The sequence below is a fragment of the Syngnathus leptorhynchus genome, chromosome 12 (genome assembly GCF_054491065.1).
Source record: "Syngnathus leptorhynchus isolate UIUO chromosome 12, UIUO_Slep, whole genome shotgun sequence".
Classification (NCBI taxonomy): domain Eukaryota; kingdom Metazoa; phylum Chordata; class Actinopteri; order Syngnathiformes; family Syngnathidae; genus Syngnathus; species Syngnathus leptorhynchus.
The window spans coordinates 9,131,472-9,154,630 of NC_141206.1; the positions used below are offsets into that span (position 1 = coordinate 9,131,472).

General features: G+C 40.5%; 1 protein-coding gene across 3 annotated transcripts in view; it reads left to right on the forward strand.

Annotated features, from left to right (window-relative positions):
- The window catches only part of cntfr (ciliary neurotrophic factor receptor), a 100,559-nt gene that overhangs the window by 63,943 nt on the left and 13,457 nt on the right, over window positions 1-23,159 (forward strand). For all 3 annotated transcript variants that reach the window (XM_085926160.1, XM_085926162.1, XM_085926161.1), the window contains exons 5-6: window positions 20,230-20,347; window positions 20,650-20,816. In XM_085926160.1, the coding sequence (XP_085782286.1) occupies window positions 20,230-20,347; window positions 20,650-20,816 (285 nt within the window). The remainder of the gene's footprint in view (window positions 1-20,229; window positions 20,348-20,649; window positions 20,817-23,159) is intronic.

Below are 23,159 nucleotides of genomic sequence, written 5' to 3' on the forward strand. Positions count from 1 at the left end.
CCCTCCCTCACCCCTTTCTAATTTAATATGTCCTTCAAGTCTGTAATTTAATATTCCATCTGTTGCATGCTCCCATGTCAATACACTTATCAGGCATGTTTGACCTTTTCCATCAATCTTTGGCTTCGTTTATGTTGCTTGAGTCCCTAAAATGCTCATCCTCAGTTTCTTTCATTTCCATTAAGTGTCAGGGAGTGACATGTAGTTAATAAATGCTAGCAGTCTTTAAGAGGTTGGTGATGAGTTGAGGGAATTTTATAGTCCAAGCGTTCTCTTCCTATGCTACGTCTCCTAGTCCGTCACAAATGTAGGCTAATACAGTAGTAAAAAAAAGTTCCGATACCAGTCACTGGTATTTAAAATAATTTCTGATATTGAGTAAGTCCTCCTTGACAATAGATGGTGCTAAACAACGGCAGTTTGACTTCTTGGCAAATCATCATCTGTTTCAGACAATGTTAGGGTAAAAGGGTAGGCCAAGGTTTTTTTTTTTTTTAGCGCTCTAATCCTGCGGCGGGAATCTCCATCCCTAGCACGACTTTTGCCGGCTGGAAAAGCTTTGCCGGAGTCCCATAATTTCACCCCGACAGACTTGTGCTTTGTATTAAATCACAGCCTTGACAGGTTAAATGGCAGCGTGTAGGATCTTGATAGCCAGTGTCAACATTGGCACTCAGACGCTTTTCCATACCAACCTGCACTGATGAACTCTATGCAGGTAATAAATCAGGAAACGGCTTTTGCCGGCGTCCAACTCTCCCGAGTGACAATTGTTTCATCGGTTGATTCCATCCAAAAGCTTTTAAAATATGCTTCCCTGATGCAAGCAAAGTGAAGTCCATAAAGAATTGGTTTCCTGACTTTGACAAATACATACTTGACACAGTTAGTCAACCCTGACCAATAAGTTTGGAATCGAGGCGGCGAGCCAGACCGTATTAGCTCAGTATTTCCCCGCAGTCGTAAATTAATTAATCGAGCTCATCTCAGTGGCCATTCGATGAGCTAAATAAATCGGGTTTTTTTCCGTTGTGATTTGCACATGCTGTTTGTCATTTTACAAACTTGATATTGCATTAGACCCTAAAATGAGGGGGAAATAAACTACATTTATTACATCGATACCAAATGAGCAAGAAATATAGAAATACGGTCTGCCTGTTGTTACAAGATTTATTTTTTTTTCATCAGTAAAATAATGCCCTAATAGAAGTTTGGAAAGCATGCCAAATTGTTTTGTAAAGTTGAAATATTTCACGGGTCCGTCAAAGTTTATCCAGCTTTTGTTGACAGCTTATTTCATTCGTATGCGGCATAACAGTTAAATGCAGCTTCACCGTGTTTGGGTTCCACTAACGGACCCAAATGTGCAGATCTCAGAGCACTTCTGTGTTCTTCTCATGTTTTTTGTATTTGTCATCTGTGCCTATTGCTCGTGTCAAGGTTACAAAAAGCAATTTGAGCTTTCCATTTTCCTAACAGTTCCCATAAAGCAATCTTGTTTGTGCGTGTTGAACAAACATCTTGTTGAGAATATAACACATTTTTGTATTTTTTTTTTTTTTAAACAACACATTGCTGGTGCCCAAACACTTTTGGTCACGTATCACATTGCGTCTACTCACGCTGAGGGAATTGTCTGCTCGCCCTCAAATCTTCCTGTCACCTTTCCTCCCGTTCCATGTTGATCTCTGCCTCTCGGGCTATGGACTGTCACCTTGCGTTTAGTGTGAAGAGCAATGAAGAAGTGTGAGGGGAGCTTGAGAGAAGGTGAAAGGGTGGGAAAGATGCATAAGAGCGCAATGGGAGGATGGTGAGATGGGATTTGATTTGTGTGTGTGTGTGAATGTGTGTTCCGCGACACAATAAGAGGAAAGCTGGGCTCATTTTCGGAGTGTTTTTTTGTTTGTCTGACAATCTGTTTTCATGTGTGGACGCATCCTGAAAGAGCGGTCCGCAGCAGGCGTTCATTCATGATTTCATCACCCAAGCGCAACATAAAGCCTATCAAACGCACCATCTTTTTTCACTTAGCCCCTCAATGCATTTTTCCCATGCTCCCTTTCTTTTTTCTCGTGTCTTTTCCGGCAAATTTCAGCAGCCTGCTTCCATGGTTTCTATTTAACAACTCCAGAGTTTTTTTTTTTTTGGTCATTTGTGGATTTGAACATTTGCCCGTGTTGCCCCCCCACCCCAAACATTTTTGTCCCGTTTTACACTTCTGTCACAGTCTCTCTAGTATATAATTATTGTATTTATTTATGTATTTATTTATGTATTTATTTATTTATTTATTTATTTTGAGAAGAAGATAAAAAAAGATGTAAACAAACACAATGTACAGGCATGGCAGCAACCATTCTCAAATTCTATAATAGAAAAATTCTATAATCAATCCTTATACTAGCGTTGCAAAATCCTGTAATAGAACATTTCTATGATCAATTGCAAAATTTATGGGATTTATGGAGTGATGAACTTTTCACGTCAATTTCAAATGAAAACGACTTTACTTAATTTTAATGAAAAATATGTATTTATAATATATATATATATTATAATATATTGTTATTCATTTATTTTCAGGCCTTTTTTTTATCCTTGCACAAACAACTCCGCACAGAGTAGTGGCATTTTCTCATGCCCTCATACGAAGACACAAGATGCCCTTTGGCATGGGTAACAAGCACAACAACCTTTCAACTTATGCCAGCGGAAACTCTTTTGTGGCAAAAAAAAAAAACACTTTGTGATGCAAATGTATCGTAACCATAAAAGCCAGGTTGTGGTTGATGAATAGCCATCAATAAGGCCATTTTTTTTATGGATGCAAATGGTTGTTTTGCATACTAATGCAAATGCTTTGCTTATTAATAAAGAAAAGAGCTCTTGTCTTCAAATTTCAGCCAATCGTATCATTGCGCTATTCATGGCATTTTTTTTTTTTTCAAACCGGATCTCAAGGCCTTCTACTCCCACCACTTATGAAATAAAAACTCCTTGAATGCTAAAGTTATACCTGTACTGACTGAAGATTATTCAAAGCCTTCAAGTGGAAAATGATGTTGCCTAACAACCAAGAGCTGTGTGATGGCCATCAAGCTTTTTTTTTAATGGCGCCGAACAGCAGTTGAGGACAGAAAACCTTTTTGCCAGGCAACAATTTTGCAATGCGGTTGTCACTTGTGAGCCATGGGCAAGAGAAATGTTTTGCTAACAGAAAGTGCAACGTGTCACATCCTGATGGTCACAAGCGTATTCGACTGATACCTGAACCCAAATAGAAAAAAAAAATAAAGTAGACTGTGTAAAGGTGATTTTTATTTTTTTGTCTCTTTTTTTCCCCAGATAAGCTCCCATCTTGGCACGAGGCATGTTATGCTCAATTTACTCAATTCACAGACAATTTAATTTTTCTCAGACCAAGCAAGCACTACTGAAATGAGTTGGTTTTCTCTCTTGACCTTGGGCACCTGTGCCTGCTGGTCAGTCTGTTGGCACTTTATAATCTGTTTGAAAGATGTGGCTGTATTTGGGGTTGTAGCTTGGGTCATGGAATGGGTTTTTAATTGATTGCTTTGCTCTCAGGAGATTTGTGCCGTTGGAGAGCCCGGCTTAGATATTTCAACATTTGCTTAGTACAAGACATGTTTTCACTTGACTCATGCACTTCCCTTTCGGATGGATGGATGGATGGAGAGAGAGAGAGCGAGACAGAGAGAGAGAGAGAGAGAGAGAGAGAGAGAGAGAGAGAGAGAGAGAGGGAGAGCCATAGAGATAGCAACAGAGAGATAGATTGTCAATGAATCTAGACCTAGAGTAAATCTAGCAAGCTAGAGTGAGATGGATGGATGGATGGATGGATGGATGGATGGATGGATGGATGGATGGATGGATGGATGGATGGATGGATGGATGGATGGATGGATGGACAGAGAGAGAGAGAGACAGCGAAAGAGGGAGAACCATAGATAGCAATAGAGAGATAGATTTTCAATTAATCTAGACCTAGAGTAAATCTAGCAAGCTAGAACGAAATGGATGGTTGGATGGATGCAATCTGAACTTGGTGCTTGGCAGCACATGAAAGAGTCATTTTTAAGAGCAGACCATTTTGAAGAGGCTTTTGCAAAAGTGCAAATTTTCGGTGGCTTGTATGAGCCACTTTTCTGATCCAAAGCATCAAATGTCATCGTGGAATCCCTAACATCAGCACTGAACTGAAGGCAGGCTGTATATTTCAGGGGACAACAGGATGGACGTTGTCCTCTTGAAAGTCAACGCAAACACTCACCCACCTTGATGACAAGCTTGTATGCCTGCACATGTCCTACCAGATCCAAAAAGGCATTTGTAAAACAAACAGGGCTTCTATTACACTGGCTTCACGCCAGCGTTCAGAACACATACACACACATAAACACACGCGTGCACATTGGCATCACCCAGACAGACAAGCACTCGCAGGTTATGCAGACAACTTTCCACACGTTCACATACACTGTCAGCTCTGTACACCCATGTCTCCAATTACACGGGAATATTTGGATAGAAAATTCCCTAACACCCCAGGTGACTGACCCCCCGCTGTTAAGTCAACACACACTCTTTTTATGCGCGCGCACACACGTGTTTCCGTGAGCCAGATGAAATTGCCCTTCAAAGTAACCGCACAATCAACAGCAGCTCCGTTCTGACCAAGGACTCTCCAAAGAGTTGAGATTGTTTCCTGTGATCATAGTGTAGCGTCTGTAATGCTAGCGCCTCTGCGCTAGTGTGTGTGTGTGCGCGTGTTTGCGGTTGAGGTCGGAATGGAAACGTCTTTTCTTGGGTGACATCAGTGGGTTTTTTTTTTTATGTGTGCCAAAGCACGGAGTGGTTTGTTAGGTCACATTCCAATCTACATTTGGCCAACACCGCAGCGTCCTCATTGGATGTTGTTTCATCGACATACATGTAAGGTCAAACCATCAGCGGGGAATATTGAAGTGATCTAGAATTCAAGTCGAATTGTAGCACCCGCAAAAGCTCAAGAACAGGTGGAACGGAGAAAACTCCAGACAAAAAAGGCAGGGAACAATATTTGAACCTCTGACGTTTTCATTAAAAATTTGATTAATTCAAACCCAAAGGCATATCAGTCTTTGTAGTTCACCCTGGACCACAAAAGCAGATGTGCAGTGAGCCTTGGCACTCGCTCTGACCAAATGTAATATTTTCAACCAAATGGAACCATATGTCGGTTATTTCAGCCTCTTATTGAACGGGTTGAATTTGTTGGTTTTTTTTGAACAACTACAGGAATTTAGGACGGCTGTAAAAAAATAAAAAAACATTGTTTTCGCTAAAAAAGTATTAAAAAAAAAAAAAATCACCTGCACTACATAAACAATCACTACAGGAAAAAAATAAATAAAATAAGACCTTGGCTTGGACCTTGCTCCACAAATAGTTTCTTCAAGCACAAGGATGTGCAACACACAAGTAAACAAATGAAGCCCACATGCGGATGGTGTGATACAGATGTTGTCGAGCATTTAAGGTACAAAGCCGCATTGATCCACTCCAGACTAAAGACAGCATGTGTTGGGAACATGTGCACATAAGTGGTAGTTATTATCAAATCCGGAGCTCGGATTCAAACCCACGACCTTAGAAACGTGAGGCGGATGTACTATTGTGAATTTGTGTTGATGCTTTTAAAACTCAGTCCATTTTGGCTTCAAAATCTCAGCTGGAGTCTATCAGCTGTGAATTAATGAAGACTAAACAATGAGCTCCTCTCTTCAGTGTACTTTTGATATAAAAGAGAAGACAGAGACCAGCTCGCTCCATGCCAGATGTACTCTAATATGTCTATAATGAGGAACAAGTGTATTTATAACTAATGTCACAGTGGATACACTTTAGAGTGAATCACTATCGATGAGGCATTGTGTAATGTTTCTTTTTCTGCATTTTTTCTGCAACTTTACAAATGTCAACGTACTCACGTGTTTCTCATTCACTCATTCAAATTGGAATCCTCAAGTGTACCCAAAGTTAGAAAACTTTTCATCTATATCTGCCCGAAGTTGTGATTCATTAGTAGTCCGATGCTGCTGGCTTGGCTGCAGTTTCGAGATACCAAATGCGGAACTAAAGGGAAACGCAGGAAATGAATATAAATGCTTTTCTGAGCATCACTCAAATGTTGAAAATGGAAAAACGAGTCTTGACCTCACATAGTTTGTCTACTGGAGGTTGGCCAAGGCAAGCAAAAAGGGCAACCTTCCAATTTAGAATACATTTGGTGTTTTTTCTGTGATTCAAATAGACGAGGAGGTTTTTGGTCAAACATTTGCATGCATTGTTAAAGCTGGATTTTTTTTTAAGCCCTCATAAAATTAAACAATCAAAATTTAAAATGTGATTCTGGATCAAATGTATCCATATGGACAATCGGAAACATTTCTATGACGTCAATAACACAAATTTACATGACAACCAGCTTTTGTTTTCTACTACAACTTTCCAAGACGTGCTTCAAGTGTTACTTGTCTCAGAGATTGAATTGCAACCAATGCATAAAAACTTGGACTTCCCAAATAAGTATGAGAAAATGAAGGCGTAAGGACTATTTCAGTGAGCCAAATAATTTGTGCATGTAAACATAGTTGAGGTGTTGTCGTAGAACAGAAACAGAGGTTTCATGTCCTCCGCAAACCAATGATCTGAGCTTTGTGTCAGTCAAAATCCACTGAGAAGGACCCTCGGGGTAAACGCCAGATGTGAGATCTGGCACAAAGTTGGACTTCAATAGCGTGAGTCTGAGAAGGTGTTACGTTAACATTGTTCATCATTTTCAGCTACAGAGACAATGGTTACTATGTGCGTGATGTGGATCTATTCCAATACACTAGGTGGAAAGAAAGAAAAATAAATGCTCAGAAATGGACCACAGATTAATTTATTATGAAGTTGTTTTTTTATCTGATTCACTTTGTTTGGTTCTAGTTCTGGGAACACACAATAGGGCCAAAAACAATCACTGGTGCCTTGTCTGGATTGACCCAGAGAGCTTTCTGGTCCATTGACTCATTGATTAGATGAATACACTTCATGAAAGTAAGAAACAATAGTCATGTTATGACACAAAAACGTATTTATCAAACAACTGGGCAAAAAGCGGCACGTAGATATTTTAAATAGAAGTGGTTCGAGAATGGACCCTTGTGGAACCCCACATGTAATTAATTCCCAGTTTGCTCTGACTCATAAATACCAATTGAGACAAAGATTTCAACCAATTGAACATCTTCGGTAAGTCCCACCCACTGTTCCCGTCTGTGGAGAAGTATATTATGTCAAATACAGAACATCGTGTATATCCATAACTTGTCTCCATCATGACCTTTGATGGGCCGTGAGTTTGTGAGCATGTAGGATGAACCTCATACTTGCATAAACAGAGGATGCACTGACCATAACTCATTCAAGCAGACCACTTAGCGTTATTAGTCTAAAACAAAATATGAATATTTCAAAACCATAAACATGAAAACAAATAGAGTAGCCAGCAAAGGGGAAGGGGGGGGGGGGCACCATAACTCAAGCCCGGGCCACTTAGTGTTAATGTAAACCAAATACGGAATATTTCAAGCCATAAAGTAAAAGAAAGACCGACATACTCTGAGTGCCTTCCATCCACTCATCACATCTTTTCCACTCTCCTTTTCACTGGTAATGCGCTGTTGTGATTAGAACATTAATCCATCTTACCAAATAGGATGGGATGGGATGCTACACCACAAACAGGAAGGCAAGTATAAGGGGGGGGGGACTTTTTCGAAGAAGATAACAACAAGGGCTTGTTGAACGATTTACAAAGCAAACACAGAATGGGGTGAGAGAAGCCAAGCAATTAACAGCCGCGAGGGGAATTGGATTAGAAATAATACAAATATTGCATTGTCACGCCACGCAAAGCAAAATATAGCAAAGCAAAGCTCCTATGGGGCGGAAAAATAGAAAAGTCAGTGAAAAGCGAGCAGGGAGAAAGAGGAAGCTATTAGCGACTGTCTTGGTGATCGCTTCTTGTTGCTCTTATTGCATTGCCAGGCCCTGATGCAGTCCAGAGTCAGCTTGAGCATGCCGCACCATCACTCACACGCTAATGGCCAGCTGGAGTAGTGCTACTGTCTTTGCACGTGTGTGTGTGTGTGCAAGTGCGGCCACTCGGTTGGTTTCTTAGGACTCGTCCGTTTGCTATTGTAGCTGAAGTAGAGGTCATTTTAGAATAAACTGAAAATGAAAACCATTTTTCTTGAGCTCATGGAGTTTGAGTTTATTCATTTTGTGGCAGCAAAGCATCTCTGGAAACAGGTGGATGGATTTCAAGACAAATTGTACCTTTGGGTATTTTCAATTTGGCCTTGGAACTTGAACCGTCAAATAATCATTTTTAGGTATATTTATAGTCTACTTAAAAAATTCATTCTAGATCCAGGTCTTTTGATTTCTTGCAATCACTGAAATGAAATTTAAAAAATTCAACAAAATGCAAGTGGACTGTCGCTGTATTGCCTTTGTGCCCTCTTGTCATTATTCACAAACATGCACATAATCTTCTCCACCCGTTTTCCGTCCCGCTTGTGTCCGACATTCTGTAGTTGGTCAACCATAATCACGTTGGCTGAGTTTTCTCCTCTCTTCTAATAGGCTGCAATTATTTCACCGCGTCACAAGAGGTGACGGGAAGTTCACCCAAACTCGCTTGCTTTCAAAGCCGCTGACTTTGCTGTGTGTCTGCCTGTTTGTAATATTGTGTTTGAAAAATAAAAGTTGCATCGGTTCTCCCTCAGGCTCCTGCTGTACCTTCCCCCCCCTTTTTTTTTTTTTTCCCCTCTGTAATTCTGGCAGACTTCGCTGCGGTCGAGCTGGGCTAGCCATTGGAAAACAATCTGTCTTGTGTGATTTGGTGGTTAGAAGTTAAAGTTTCATCCAGTCTTCACCGTTGCGGACGTCTCCACATCCTGCACATTTTTCGCCGCTGCGGAAGGCCGCGATATCCTTCAGCTAGTATCCCCCCTGACCGCTGTTTTCAAATGATTCCACTGGAGACTGAAATCAGTAGCTTGCAGGATCACATTAAAGGGAAGCGCTTTGAAAAATTAAGCCAATTGTCAATGTAAACATTTGCTTAAATGGTCTCGGTTTGTTAGCTTTTAGCGAGACTGATACGTTGTTACTTTTTCACACTTTGAGTTTCAGAGCTGCCAAATAAAAATTCTCAAAAAGAATTTCGCTTTACTTCTAGGCAAGAAAATACATTTTGCTGCTGACTTTATGAAAAAAAAGATAACTAATTGTTCATTACAGTGTCATATTTTTTGTGTATAATAAAATCTTTGCTTAAGTTCCCTCTAATTAACCGGCAAAAAAAAATTGCTCCATAAAATGACTTCTCAAATGAAGTTTTGATGAGCAAAATTGCCAATCAATTCAAAATTAATTTCATAAGGACACGTTAAAATGAAACGTAACCATTTTGTCAGTTTAGTGTAGTTTTGTAAAAACTGTGTGAAAGCTTTTTTTTTTTTTTTTTTTTTCGGGATAGCGCCGGAGGGGAGGGTCGAATGTCTGAGTCCTCTCAAGGAGATTAGCGAGAAGACATTGAATCAGAGAGGGAGGGAGGGAACAGATGAAGGGATGAGAGAGGCCATGAGAAAGAGGGGGTGGAATGGTCTTAGTAGTGGGAAGTGTGTGTGTGTGTGGGGGGGGGGGGAGGGGGGGGGTCCTCCGTGAAGTCCATTCATGCCCTGCTGAATAAATAGAATTCTTTCTCCGTCTCTTGCTCTTTTTTGTCCTTTCTCTTTCACACGTTCTCATTCCTAGGCCGACTTTCTCTCCATCATCTGGTTATTCTCACCATCTTTTATGCTCTCTATACCTCTTTGGCTTGCATTCCTCATGTCTTTTGCTGTCACGGCCTTCTGTCTGTGATGTCATTCAAGACAAAGAAGCCAAGCTTGCCCGGAATGTGAGACTGACTGAGAGGGAGAGACAGCCAAACAGTGGGAGGGAAAACTCGGAGAATGGGTGACACAAAGTCAAAATCGGGAGGACATCTGGGGAATAAAATCTCATGTGGATAGATTCATGGATGGTTCCGGTTTTGGAATTCAGAGAATCAAGCATGTTGGATTTGATGTCACCAAACTATAAAAAGAAAAAATATGTGTATAAAAATGTAAGACATATTTTGATGTAAAGTGGTTATTTTGAAAAGACATTTAAGAATAAAAAAATTCAAGTCACAAATATATCTTTGGAAGATAAAAACAGCATGTTTGGGTCTTCTGATGCTACGCCATTGGGCGTTACTATGGAAACAAACGATGCATTGAAGCTTCATCTTTCATGAGCCATAAAGAAACATGTTCCCATAACAAAGTCAGCTGTGAATGAGAAAAATGCATTGTAGGCTCGGAACAATTAAGGGGTCAATTTCCCCTCATCACTTCCTTCTGTGATGCTTGTTGCCAGGGAGGATTTCCTTGTTGGCTGTTTGAGAACAATTTTGATCCTCGGGGGGGGCTGATGCACCCGTGTCGTCGTTTCGATGACACCCTGAGTGAATATGTCACAATAAATTGATGTGGTGTCAGCGTGAAAGGGCCTCATCTCAAATCTTCTCGATCTTTCTACTCGATCAACGCGAGACAGAATCATTGAGTTTAAATATTCTTGGAGGTGGGGAAACTCGAGTTCTTTCCACCTTAGTGCTTTTCTCACTTCTCACCTTCGATTGGTTTGACTCCTTGAAAGGCTTGCTGGTGTGGTCTTGGACTGTCTGATAAGAAAGACACACAAGCAGTGACAGATTCATCAATCAGTGTGTCTGTTAGACAACCTTCTCTCAGGAGAGGTCACATGCCACACCGCCCGTTTGTGTGTGTGCTTGTGTGTGTGGTCTTGGGTCACACTGCACTTTAGTGAAAATCTAAATGTAATTCTCTTCTCTCCCTTGGTAGCGCATTTTCTTTTTCCATCTCTTTTCTCCAGTTTACTCCCCCCGTCCTCGGAGGACTTGGACTATGAAGTGGAGAGTCACCTGTGTGTTTGTGGTCTGCAAGCCAATATATATTGTATGTCGTTAAGTATTGTAATAATTTTCCATATTCTTGACCAGGGAAAACAAAAATGACTAAAGTAGCTTTTGAATTCGGTTATTCATGTCAGAGAAAAAAAAGCCTGAATAATGTTGGATAATGTCTAAAATTCGAACCTTCGGGTATCAGAGAAGTAATTAGCTTCAATACTGTGGTCTCCTCATGGTTCCTCAATGTCTGTTTCCACGAAAGGAAAAGCTGTCCAAATGTCATCGTATTCAAATGCATCTGCATTTTAAATGTTAAGGAAGCCCCCTGAGCTATCGGTCATCATGGCATCGTTTACAAATGAAACACAACATCAACGGGAAGCTTCCCTCCTGTTAGGCATTTTTGTTTCATTTCCGTCAGTGACTCAGAGGGAAGCTTTGCCAAGCCTCAAATGCCATAGTTGACTCAGTGAAGCCGTAATTTGGTTGTATGACGTAAAAATGCACCAAGGCCGTGAACCTTGACCCAGAATAATAATAATAATAAATTAAAAATAAACAATTAATTATAAATAAATCAACCAATATTGACAAGACCCTGTTTACATGACCATTAATAGGTTAGAGTTCTTAAAAAAAATAAATGCAGTATGTGCCAAACGCAAGGCCCGGGGGCCAGATATGGCCCGCCATGTCATTTTAGGTGGCCTGCAAAGACAAATTGTGCATCCAATTCCCGTCATTACTAAAATTGCAAATTGGCGTCTATTTTAAAAATCATTTATTCGGGTTGACAGTCATAATGGCCCTCCGAAGAAAACTATGACTACAATCCGGCCCGCGACAAAAATGAGTTTGATACCCCTGCAGTAAGGTGTATGAAAAATGCATTTTTATTCAGTCCCGTTACGTCCGTTGTTTGAAAGCCTATAAAACAGTAAATGTTACATAGCATATCAGAATCCTATGGGAAAATGGTCATAAAGTAGCAGGAAATGTAAAGTGTGATTTATATGATGAGAATAAACCCGACTATTATGAGAGATGCCCAGAAGACACTCTAGAGAGTTTTCGAGTTTTCCAGCCGTGTGATTGTAGTGAAACTTTGCATGTCCTCTTTCTCACTCTTCGTTTTCCTCAGGTGGCTGGCATTGGGCTGTGTGTGTGTGTGTGGTATCCTCTGTGGCTCACCCACTCAGCAGTAAATTCTGTTATCCTTGGGGGTCTAGCTGTGCAAGGATTAGACTGGCATCCCACTCAGATTTTAATGTGCAAACAAACACAGGTGCACATCACACACAAGCAAACACACACACAGATGCAAACATTCACACACATTTTACTCACTGGTATGCAGTGCACCAACTGGGCTTTGAGATGGCTCCACTTTTCAATTTTCAGCCCAATTACATTTCACTGTTACCTAGTCTAAAGAGAGATCGCAATTTTCTTGCGGACAGCCTCTCGCTCACATTGCTTTGCACCGCATGCCGCACAATCTCAAAATTGATTGCCTTGCTCAAGTTTCAAAACTTTTTATTTCCCTTTAATTGACGAGAGACATTTACAAACATGACTGTGGCCCATCATCCGAACGTAAATTGTGTCCATGCAGATTTTATTTATTCACGCACACGCACTTTCTCAGAATGTTGCTAATAGCGCTGAAGGCAAGCGTATAGAGTGAACAAACAGCCATGTAATGTGGTGGTTCCTTGTCATTGACACTGCCCTTTGGAATGCAACAGGGTGGGGTGGGGTACCATGTGTAAATATGCATTAGAGCGCTGAGGTTGCGTGTGTGCACGTGTGTGTGTGCGTGTGTTTGGACCTTCCTGTCAAATTAGTCTAATGAATAGCATTAGGGTGAATGACAGCAAGAAGAGGCAACAATAGCTGTCATTTAACCCCTTTTTTTCCCTCATCTTGGCTCTTTGCTTCCAATCGGATACCCCCACACACACACGTCTTCCCCCCCCCAAAGCCCTTTCCACGCATCAAGTTGAGCAGCATTGATAAAATGTAATGATGTATTACCATCCTCAAGCCAAGCTGTTCCAATAAAGCTGTCTGTAATTAAATAATGAAAGATGATTTTTTTTAACTGCCCATTCCCAACACCTCAGCTCTCCAACAACAGCCCAGTGATGGGGGAGATGAACTTGGGAGGGAAAAAAAACTAGGGATACAATGAGATCATCTCAGCTCTCCAATGAGGGAGATGAACTTGGGAGGTATGAGGGGCAAAAAATAAACTAGGGATACAATGAGATCAAATATTAATGAAAGATGGGGAAAATGAAGCTTCGAATTTGCTTCATGAACCAATTGTTAATTGTTCATGAAGCAACTTCACTTCTATAAATAGACTTGGTAAAATTGTATTGTCCAGGGCAAGTAGAGAAACAATTGATGTCAATGCAAACCAGGATTGGGCACATCCATCTATTTTCTTTGCTAACACGACCGCCCACTTCAAGTTCAATATATTACAGTCACTGCCGATGTCAAGATCTCAAGATGCTCGATCAACCGCAGTCACTACTTTAGAACTGCGGTCTTCCTCTCTCCGACAGTCACCCCGGCTTTTCTCTATCCCAATATATTTGTATCGAAAGGTTTCGGCGTGTGCGAAACAAGTCTTTGTGCCTCCCCCAGTGATGTGACACCTTTCATAACGCCGTAAAGTGAACACGGGGTATGTAAAAAGACAAGCACATAGTGCTCCCTTGCACAAAGCAGCTGGTTGAATTCACAATGATGGCCCGGAGCTTAACAGGCTCCACGCTTTGGATGCGGCACTTTCTCTCGGTTCTCGCTGTCTGCCTCGCTTCGAATGTGACAGTCAAATTGAAGGGAGTCAGCTGTTTAGACGCCAGGGATTCAGTTGCTATACCTGCGCGGCTTATCTGTCTCCCTCTGAGAGGTAGCGCTTTGGCGCACGGGCGATTGACAGTTTGACGTCTAAGATTGGTCAATCCCGAGCTGTCACTCATTTCGCTGTCATGGACGCTACAGCTAAACAGCAGTGGCCTTAGCGGTGACAAGACCTCAGGCTAATGTGCTGGTAGAGCGTTGAGCCTCACGCTGAATAAAAAGCATCTCAACTTGATTTAATTTAATAGTGGTCAGTTTCAATTTTGCACCGTGAAATGATGTCTAGTGCTGAGTAATACCTAACAAAAAAAAACCTGTTCATTGACGACATTTATTTATTCATTCATTCATTCATTCATTCATTCATTCATTCATTTTTAATATATATTTTATAGATTTTTTTATTTTTTATTACAGGATTATTAGAACATTTTCTACACCCTGTTATGGAGTTCCCCACCTCTTAGTATTTGTAATCCTCCACTTCATTTCTATGAGATAATGCTGGAAGACTAAAGGGAAATAAATGCTCTGTCTCATGACAACTGCTGATGACTTTATTTTTCAAGGCCCTCCAAGATTGCTTTCATTTTGACACTGTCCCAGTTGAAAGTCACTTTCAAAAGTCTAATGTTGCTCTGACATGCACAATTAATTAATCCTTCATCAAACCCGCTCTGAGGCGGTATTGAACCATTTGATTCAAGTCTAAATTGTCATTTCTCCGTTGCTTTCCTTGAGCATCAAATAATAATAATGACATAAAACAAAACATACTTCTTAGAATATTTTGCCTCAGTACTTTTTTACTCATATAAATTATGCTGGTGCTTTTATTGCGGCAGCCATATAGCAACAACAAAGGCCCGAAATAAAGTGTGCATAAAGGTCCAGATAAGTGCAGCCTTAGCTTTGAAAAGTTCAAATCCCAGTTTTGTTAAGGAGATTACTTTTAAATGAACAAATCATTCACGAGTGGCGACTTTCTTTTTTTTTTTTTACCCCCCCGCAACTCACTTGGCAATCCTCACTGTGCTGTCAAGATAAATAATAACACAAATATGGCAAGAATGAAGTCACAACAAAGGAATGCGCGGCCTCTAAGCTCCGACATTCGACGCTACTAGTTTCTTGCAGCCGACTCGGGCCAGTTAAGTATATTTTGAGTATGAAATGAAAGGTTTAGCGTTGTGGAATTTCAAATAGTTTGCCGTTTCATTTCCTGGCAATATTATCGTCTTCAAGTGCTCTCGGTAGAATTTAGCATTAAATCATAGTAAACTTAAAGAAGAACAGTTGAACTACACAGATGATATCATTCCGTGCGACTGTTAGACCTTGAATTTATTTGAATGGGACTGACGTTTTTCCATAAGTAATAAAAATAATATTATTCTTTTTCACACCAAGTCATTCAAGATGGCCTTCAGCTTCCCCTGTGACCTCGAAGAGTATTAGCCGTATAGAAAATGGATTGCTAGGTTGTGTTTACATCAACTTTTGCCAACCTTTTCTCAATTCAGGCGCCAATTTAACATGACAAAAATCTCACGGCACACAAACAAACTGTAAGAAAATGTCATAAAAAATACCAAAATAAAAAGGGTCCATCAGGAGTTTTTGGAAAAAATTCTGATTATATCTAACAGCTCAGGCTCCGTCCCTACATGTGGTCATCTCCCAGCATCAACAACCTTCACTAAATGGAATCATTGGACACGTCAGAAAAAATTTAGCAGCAAACACTTGAGCTGAGATTGTGTTTACCCGTGTGCCCCGAGAGTTTTTATTTCCTGCGAAACATAAGCTGTTATATCGGAGTTTGAGTAAGATTTGTGATGTCAGCTGGCTAAGTGAGCGTGCGATGTTGGAGTGCGCGAGACGCTGCGGGGTAAAATAAGATTGGAGGTTTACTGCCGTCTGACCTGGAGAGCTTGCTGATGCAAACCTCTGCGTCTCTAACCACCTTTCAGATTTTAACTGTGTATTACACCATGTGCGTTTTCTTCATTTAGGCATTTTCAAACCGTGTGGTCAATATTCCATCGGCATATAAGTAAAGCAATTCTGACGAAATGTTCCCTTTTCCACTTTTATTTACATTATTTTTATTTATTATTTATTTATTTGTTATTATTTTTATTTCTTCATCCTTTCAGGAAATCATTCCTCACACGTGTTTCTAATTGCCCTTGAGACATTCCATGACTTTCTGGGCATTGATGTTTTGAATTATCGGCACAGGACACGTAAGGGATTTCGAAGTAGCCCAAAGAGTGCAACAACTGCTCAACACTGTGTTGCTGAGAACTCGACTCAATGCCGAGAGGTCGGTACAGAACGTCCTCACGCACAGTGACACCTACGGGCAATCCGGTTGCTACTGATAAAAAAAAAAAAATCCATTTTAGAGAAGCATCAGAATCAGCTTTCTGTAAAGACACAAGGAATTCATATGGTCATTTTTGCAGCTTAATATTTATTCATACGATTATATCCATTGGAACCTTCCACACTTATTTAGCCTCGTTCTCCTTCTCTGAACAGGCCGTTCTTTTCTAAATAAAGATCACATAAAGAGCATTACTTCAACCAGGGTTAGTCATTCGATACTCACTGAAGTGAGCCGAAAATTTCCCATGATTTCTTTTCTGACATCATACATTGTAGCGGTTCAATTTTGATCGAGAGCTTCCACTCATCGGAACCTACTTCAATATTTTGGTGTGGTTTTTTAATTAACTTTGCATAACAACACATAAAATATAGCTGGATATTCAATGGTATGAAAATATTTCACTATATTACCTTTTGTCACGCCAGCTGGTCTGGACAAAAAGGCACCACGGCGTCTCAGTGTCTCTTTCTATGACTTTTTTGTTTGATTTACATCATTGTTTCTCCGATGACACACGACTTAGCTAATCTAAAATGCAAGCGGGCCGAGTATTGGTGTTGGCTTGGAATCAAATAGAGACCAATGCCATCTGTCTAAATCAGTTTGGCCTCTCGGCAGCTCGAAAAAGATACAGCTCTTACCATCGGGATGATGGATTGCATTTTTGGATGGACGGATGAAGGGCTGGCATGACCGTTGTTGGTTCGTTATGCTAACAAATAGCACATTTAGTTGGATCTCGTTGGGTATGCCGATTTGCCCCCCAAAAAAAGTTTGACGGTCAAAACTTCTTTTTCGACAAGGTTTAAGTGACGAACTGTTTGGACAACACAAATGTTGAATTAAAATATAATAAGAATTAACACCCACAGAAACGAAGAGAACAGCAGTAACACCTTTTGTTGACGCTTCTAGGGAAAACCAAGGTTATTTGTTTGACGTGTACAAAAAAGTAATATATTAGAAGACAGAGTTTTTTGTTCTAGTCCAATGACAAGCACAAAAACAGTCATATTTCATGTGTAATACAGACAGATATTTCAAACAGAATAATACAGCATTTTTTATTTCCATCGGATGGACAAAAATCTTTTTTGAGAAGCCGTTTTCCAAAAAAGAAGAGCAAATGTATTTCAAAGGACCGAATTGTGTCTACTTGAAAGAAACGCCCAGATTGCCTTCTATGTATTTGAAAAGGCACTTATTGATCTACAACAAAGTTTTTAATGAAGAATTTAATGAAAATAAGTACCCAAGTACATCACAACTTTAAAGGCATCTATTGGATTTGGAATTGAGGTCAGATGTGATGTTGAGCAACGCTCTGGGTGTCTCGCACATCTGTTCGTGAACGAGATTCTTGTCTCATTGTGTGTCTGTGGCCCGTTCCGTCTTCTCATTCAAAAGCACATTGGCGCGTCAACACAATCGATTTGAATCTGAAACGAGCGGCTACTTTGGCGACTTTTCAATGAGACAGAGCAGTGCTCAAAGGACCCCCTATGAATTATAGAACGGCAGGTGTCTGTCGCATGCGGCACGATGCTAATGTAGAGAGCACAGGCCGCAGTAAGTTTCAAGGTGGAGGTGAAAAGAAAAAAAAAAATGATGGACGGAATGTGTACACTGGTTGGGTTTTTCCCACTCATTCACTGCCAGCAAAGTAATGTTGGGCGGCTATTCTCGTCAATGGCAGTGAATGAGTTAAATAGTGGTAAGTCGCCTTTAAATATACAGTATGGCTTATCCAAGTTCTTAATAAGGTGGCTGCATTGATTAGGGCTCATTCCACAAAGCCTATAGGAATACCTTGCAGTACCGAATCTTCGAGGTTTAGTGTCTGTCTGCCCTGCCGATCAATGTGTGTGTGTGTGTGTGTGTGTGTGTGTGTGTGTGTGTGTGTGTGTGTGTGTGTGTGTGTGTGTGTGTGTGTGTGTGTGTGTGTTTATTTCCAACACTTGTTTTTTTTTCCCCTTTAACTTTGACTGAAGCTCTCAGATGAGGGACAAATTGATCAAGATGGCCCCAATTAGTCTTTGTGATTAATTGTGTGTGATTAGATGTCCTCTCTGACACCTTCATTGTTGACGCTATTGACAGGTTAATTAGTTGCCGCCGTGACTGCTTAAACACAGGTAACTCTGTGTGACACAGAATGAAACCAAAATAGAAACTACTGGGGACCCCCCACCCCTTTCTATCAGTTGTGTTTTCTATCAGAACTTTTTTATGATGAAATTTGCAAAATAACTACTGTACTGTCATTTAATCTGCGCTTTGCCACTGCAAATAAAAAAAATAAAAAAAATAAGGTTCCAATAATTTAGATACGTATTAAAAAGTAGTGTTATAATTGCACTTCAAATCAAGGTCAATGCAAAGATGTTTTTTTTTGTTGTTGTTTTTTTTAGTTGCCGCTGCCATAAGTGATAGATTTCCTCTGGACATGACCAAACACCTGGCCATCATCTGGCCACACCTTAGAAGCCTCCGTTCTGGAAAAACATTTTGAACTCCCCTTGAGCACCACAGGGAAGACAAACGCTTGTCGATTTGCGCCGTTTTTTTCCCACGTCTTGCATTCCATGAGAAAATACTGCAGTTCTTAAAGAGAAATGGACGCCTTTTTGTAACTGAACATAACGGGGAGTGAAATGCTTCTGTTATCGGTGGACGCTCACTGGCACTATATTAAGTACAGCTGCACTGGCTAATGTAATCCGATATAAGAGCGGTATCACCGATTCGGCCTTGACAAGGGATATTACAATAGAAGTGGCTGGAGCGCTGCCAAAAGCTGAATCAACAAATGTATGCTCGTTTGATTATTTGCAGGCCACCTCCAAGTTCACCGAGGATATAAAAGAAAAGGATTGCAACATTATTTTGTTTCCACATTGCGGCAGGGGCCAGTCACATCATGAACAAATTGGGAGATAGTCCAAAATCAAAATGAATCGTAAATACGTATTTTTATGCCTTTATTTAATCAGACCTTATTAAACTATGCAAGTAAGGCCCAATATGTGTAATGTATCCTATAAAAAATGGTATAATATCTCTTATATCATCCATTTGCGGTAATATACTTTACTGATTGTGACTAATGAAGCACTAAGTGTGAAATGAATTTTCTCGGCACTTAAAACAGATGAGACGGTTTGTGGTTCAATTTACAGCAGCGGCAAATAATTATCTCCTTTCGCCACTCAAATAATATCTACTGTATTTTAGATGTAGTGGAAATAACTTTTGGGGGGGGGGGGGAGAAAAAAAGGGCAAAGAGGCCCAGGGAGGAAAAGGGAGTGGTAGACAAGTGTGTGCTTCACTTGCTGAGAAGAAAAGAGCCTAATCTCCAGGGAGGCCAGAGTTGGCATAACATCGCTTCTTCTGGACAACCTCCTTCATTCATCAGTTACGCTCCCACTGCACTATCCTTCTTTTATTCACATTCAATATTGGCTACTTCAAAACTTTTCAACCCCCCTCCCACCACCACTTTCCATTACACAGTCAACACCCCCCCCCCCTCTTCTAATAGTACATGTTTGAAGCTATTTAATTTGCATGTACAGTTCTTTGTTAATTAACTAATCAACATTCATATCGGTGTAATGTTCTGAGCTCCGGAACCTCTTGTACTCTCTACACTAATATGTTGATTGGATTGGAAGAAAAAAAAAAAATCATTGGTAATATGCAGCGGGACATGAGTTGATTGGATGGAAAAAAAATAATAATTAGAAGATTGTAATTTCATTGATAATGTTGCCAATTGTAAATAAATGAGCAAATCTTCCTCGCAGCTATATGTGATTAATAGTCATGATATGTATATATATATATTTTTTTTTTTTTTTTCGTTCTGCAGTTTCCCCTCTGGAGCCGATAGTCTCTTGTCGATCCAACACGTATCCCAACGGCTTCTACTGCAGCTGGCACCAGCAGCACTCGACTTACATCCCCACCACATTTGAAGTGGACGTTCAGTAAGTCAAATGGATGCTACTTTTTATTCACACATACATGTATGTTATGATAATAAGGCCAAAATGTTGAGTGAAAACCTCCCAAAATCTGGTATGCAGGTCATTAGCTTATTAGACCATAAAAGTCCACCTTTTTAAATATTTCATTCTCTCCTGTCTCAAAGCACAGCAGGTGCACCTTATTAATACTGTATAAACATTATGGCTCTATTAAAATGATAATAAGGAGTTGACTGATCGAAAGATAAGTAGTCATCTTTTTTTTTCTCTTTTTTCTCCTGTTTCTCATTCTTGGTCTACAGACATAAAGAACGTTCGCTGGAGGTGCAAAAAGACGCCATCCATAAGAATCGCTGCCACGTACGCTTTCCCGAGGTCTTCTCCAGCTCTCCGTACAAAGTCAACGTAACCGCAATCAGCGCTTTGGGCAAAGCCTCCAGCACAATCACCTTCCAGGAGCACAGTATAGGTAAAGTAAAAAAAAAATCACAAGTCAACATGTTCTCTGTTTTGGTCTTCTGATATTTTCATCAACGGTAATTAAAACCATTTTGGAATTTGTTGCTTCTCAGCAAAGTAGCAATTTAAGGTATTCATGACCAACTGTGCATGGCTTCCAATTTGGCACAGTTTAGAATCTTTCCCACGAAGATGTTGGCGACGAACAAAAAGATTGAAATCCAGATTGTCGTCTCAGGGAAGATGCCAACCCTCTTAACCGATACTGAAGCATTTGTTTGACCACAGATGATTGATTTTTATTCATCTCCTCGGGACCTTTGTTGCATACGCATCAATGATCAGCGCCGGCAAGGCAAAAGAAATAGAAAATAGTTGGCCAATTAAATGTCACCAAACTGAAAAGGGAATGTTTTTTTTTTCCCAAGTCAGCAAAATGTATTTATGGTAACCTCACTTGCCCTCGTTCAGTTACAAGGTATAACTTTTTTTCTCTACTTGCTATTGATACGATGGCCATTTTAAATCCAGGTCCTACAAAGGCCATGCTTTGTTTAATCTGGTTTCCACTTTGCAAATCTGATTTCTTGCAGCCGTCAGCCTTCCCTTCAATAAAATCCCTCCTTACTGTGTGTCATGCCAAGATTTGATCGTACTCATTTAATTGGCACTCGTTGATGACATGGTGGTTTACACGCCTAACTTCTCTGCAGGATGCATCGCTTCAATTCCCACTTATTGGCGCTGTGGGAATGTGAATGAGTTGCTCTTTGGCCTTTGATTGACTGGTGACAAATCCAGGATTTAGTTTGCCTTTCGCCCACATAGGCGAGAGCTCCACATGACCCTGAACGGGATAAGTGCTATGGAAAATGGATGGTGGATAATTTAAGTAACAATGCAAATACAGCAAAAGCTTTACATCCCTCTTGTTGTCCTCAATGGACGACAAGCAATGTTGATACTGGACTTGAAGTCGGCTTTTCTTTTCAGTAACATTCCATTAAAAAAAAAAAAAATCTTCTTTGCCAAATTTATGTGTGTGAAGAGTACTAGATAGTCAAACCACAAAAGTGGGATTGTTAAAATTCTTAGCAGACTGGCTGGAAGGCAATGAAGAGGAAATGTGTTCACTTTAAGGAAGGAATGAGCGCCACTTAAATAGATAAGGGAAGTGCTTCTGGCGCGTCTCAATTCCGCTGTATCCCTTCGAGCGAGGTATGGGTGTGTGTGTGGCGTATGAAACACACAGAAGCTGTGTGTATATGTGTGTGTTTTTGTATAAATTGAGCCAGTGACATGCTCTGCCAAATCCCGGACGCAGGATTCATGAAAATGCTAATGCTAGCCGGATTAGCGCCTCGACTGAGGAAAGAGGGATACTTCCCTTAACTATTGACTGATAAGAAAATACCGCATTGCTCCTTTCTTTGCATTCTTTAACATTCCCGTACACGCCTCTCGACTTGCCACTTTTCCACCAATCTCTGTTTGCAAGTCGATGTCTAGAGTGGAAACTTTTAATTTAAGACCGCCCCCGTTGCCCCGCTCTATCTGCTCTCAGCGCTTGTATTGTTGAAAATTCTTATTTGGCAATTTAACTTGTGAGTCACATTCATTTTACGGGAAAACGAGGCAGATCGTAAATAAATAAAACCATTTCATGCTTTCTGATGCACTTCTTAATTTAGAGTGGAAATAAAACCACTCTTGACTGTCCTTGTTCATTCGACCACCGCTAGAATGAAATTAGATGAGATATTTGTGCGTGTGTGTGTCCAATGTCTCAAAGGTTGCAGCACTCGGGTAAAGTTACTCCGCGGCAGTCGTGAATGCAAACACTTGTGAGTGGATGAGCTGGGTAACTGATGGCAGCGCATCACAAAGCAGCATGTAGCTCAGCACCACCTGCTGTGTTATTTGTCCGACAGCGGAGTGAAGGATAACCTCTGGCAGCTGTGCTAAATCTGGCAACCATCTTGCTTAAGGAAAGCCGACGCCGATATCGGAAAACGACCTCTGCGGTTCTAGAAATACGCTGGTGTATATTTTTTTGTATTTTTTGTGCAAATTAAAGATGGAGTGGATGTGCGGAAGATTAAGATCACAGGTGACCTTTGCAATTATTGCAAATGACTCCAGCTCCACAGGCATTTGGATCCCTGGAGGCTCCTGAGTGTAATTGGAGAAGAGACAGTTGAATTGAAATATAGAGATCCCTGAGATAAGATGATATTACACAGACAGCATGACTTTCAGTTTTCTGCGTGCGCGTTAAAATTGCGTCTTTTTAACAAAATAAGAGTGAGCCAACATTTATTTGCCGTTTGGGATTCGGAAATTTGCCTCAGCA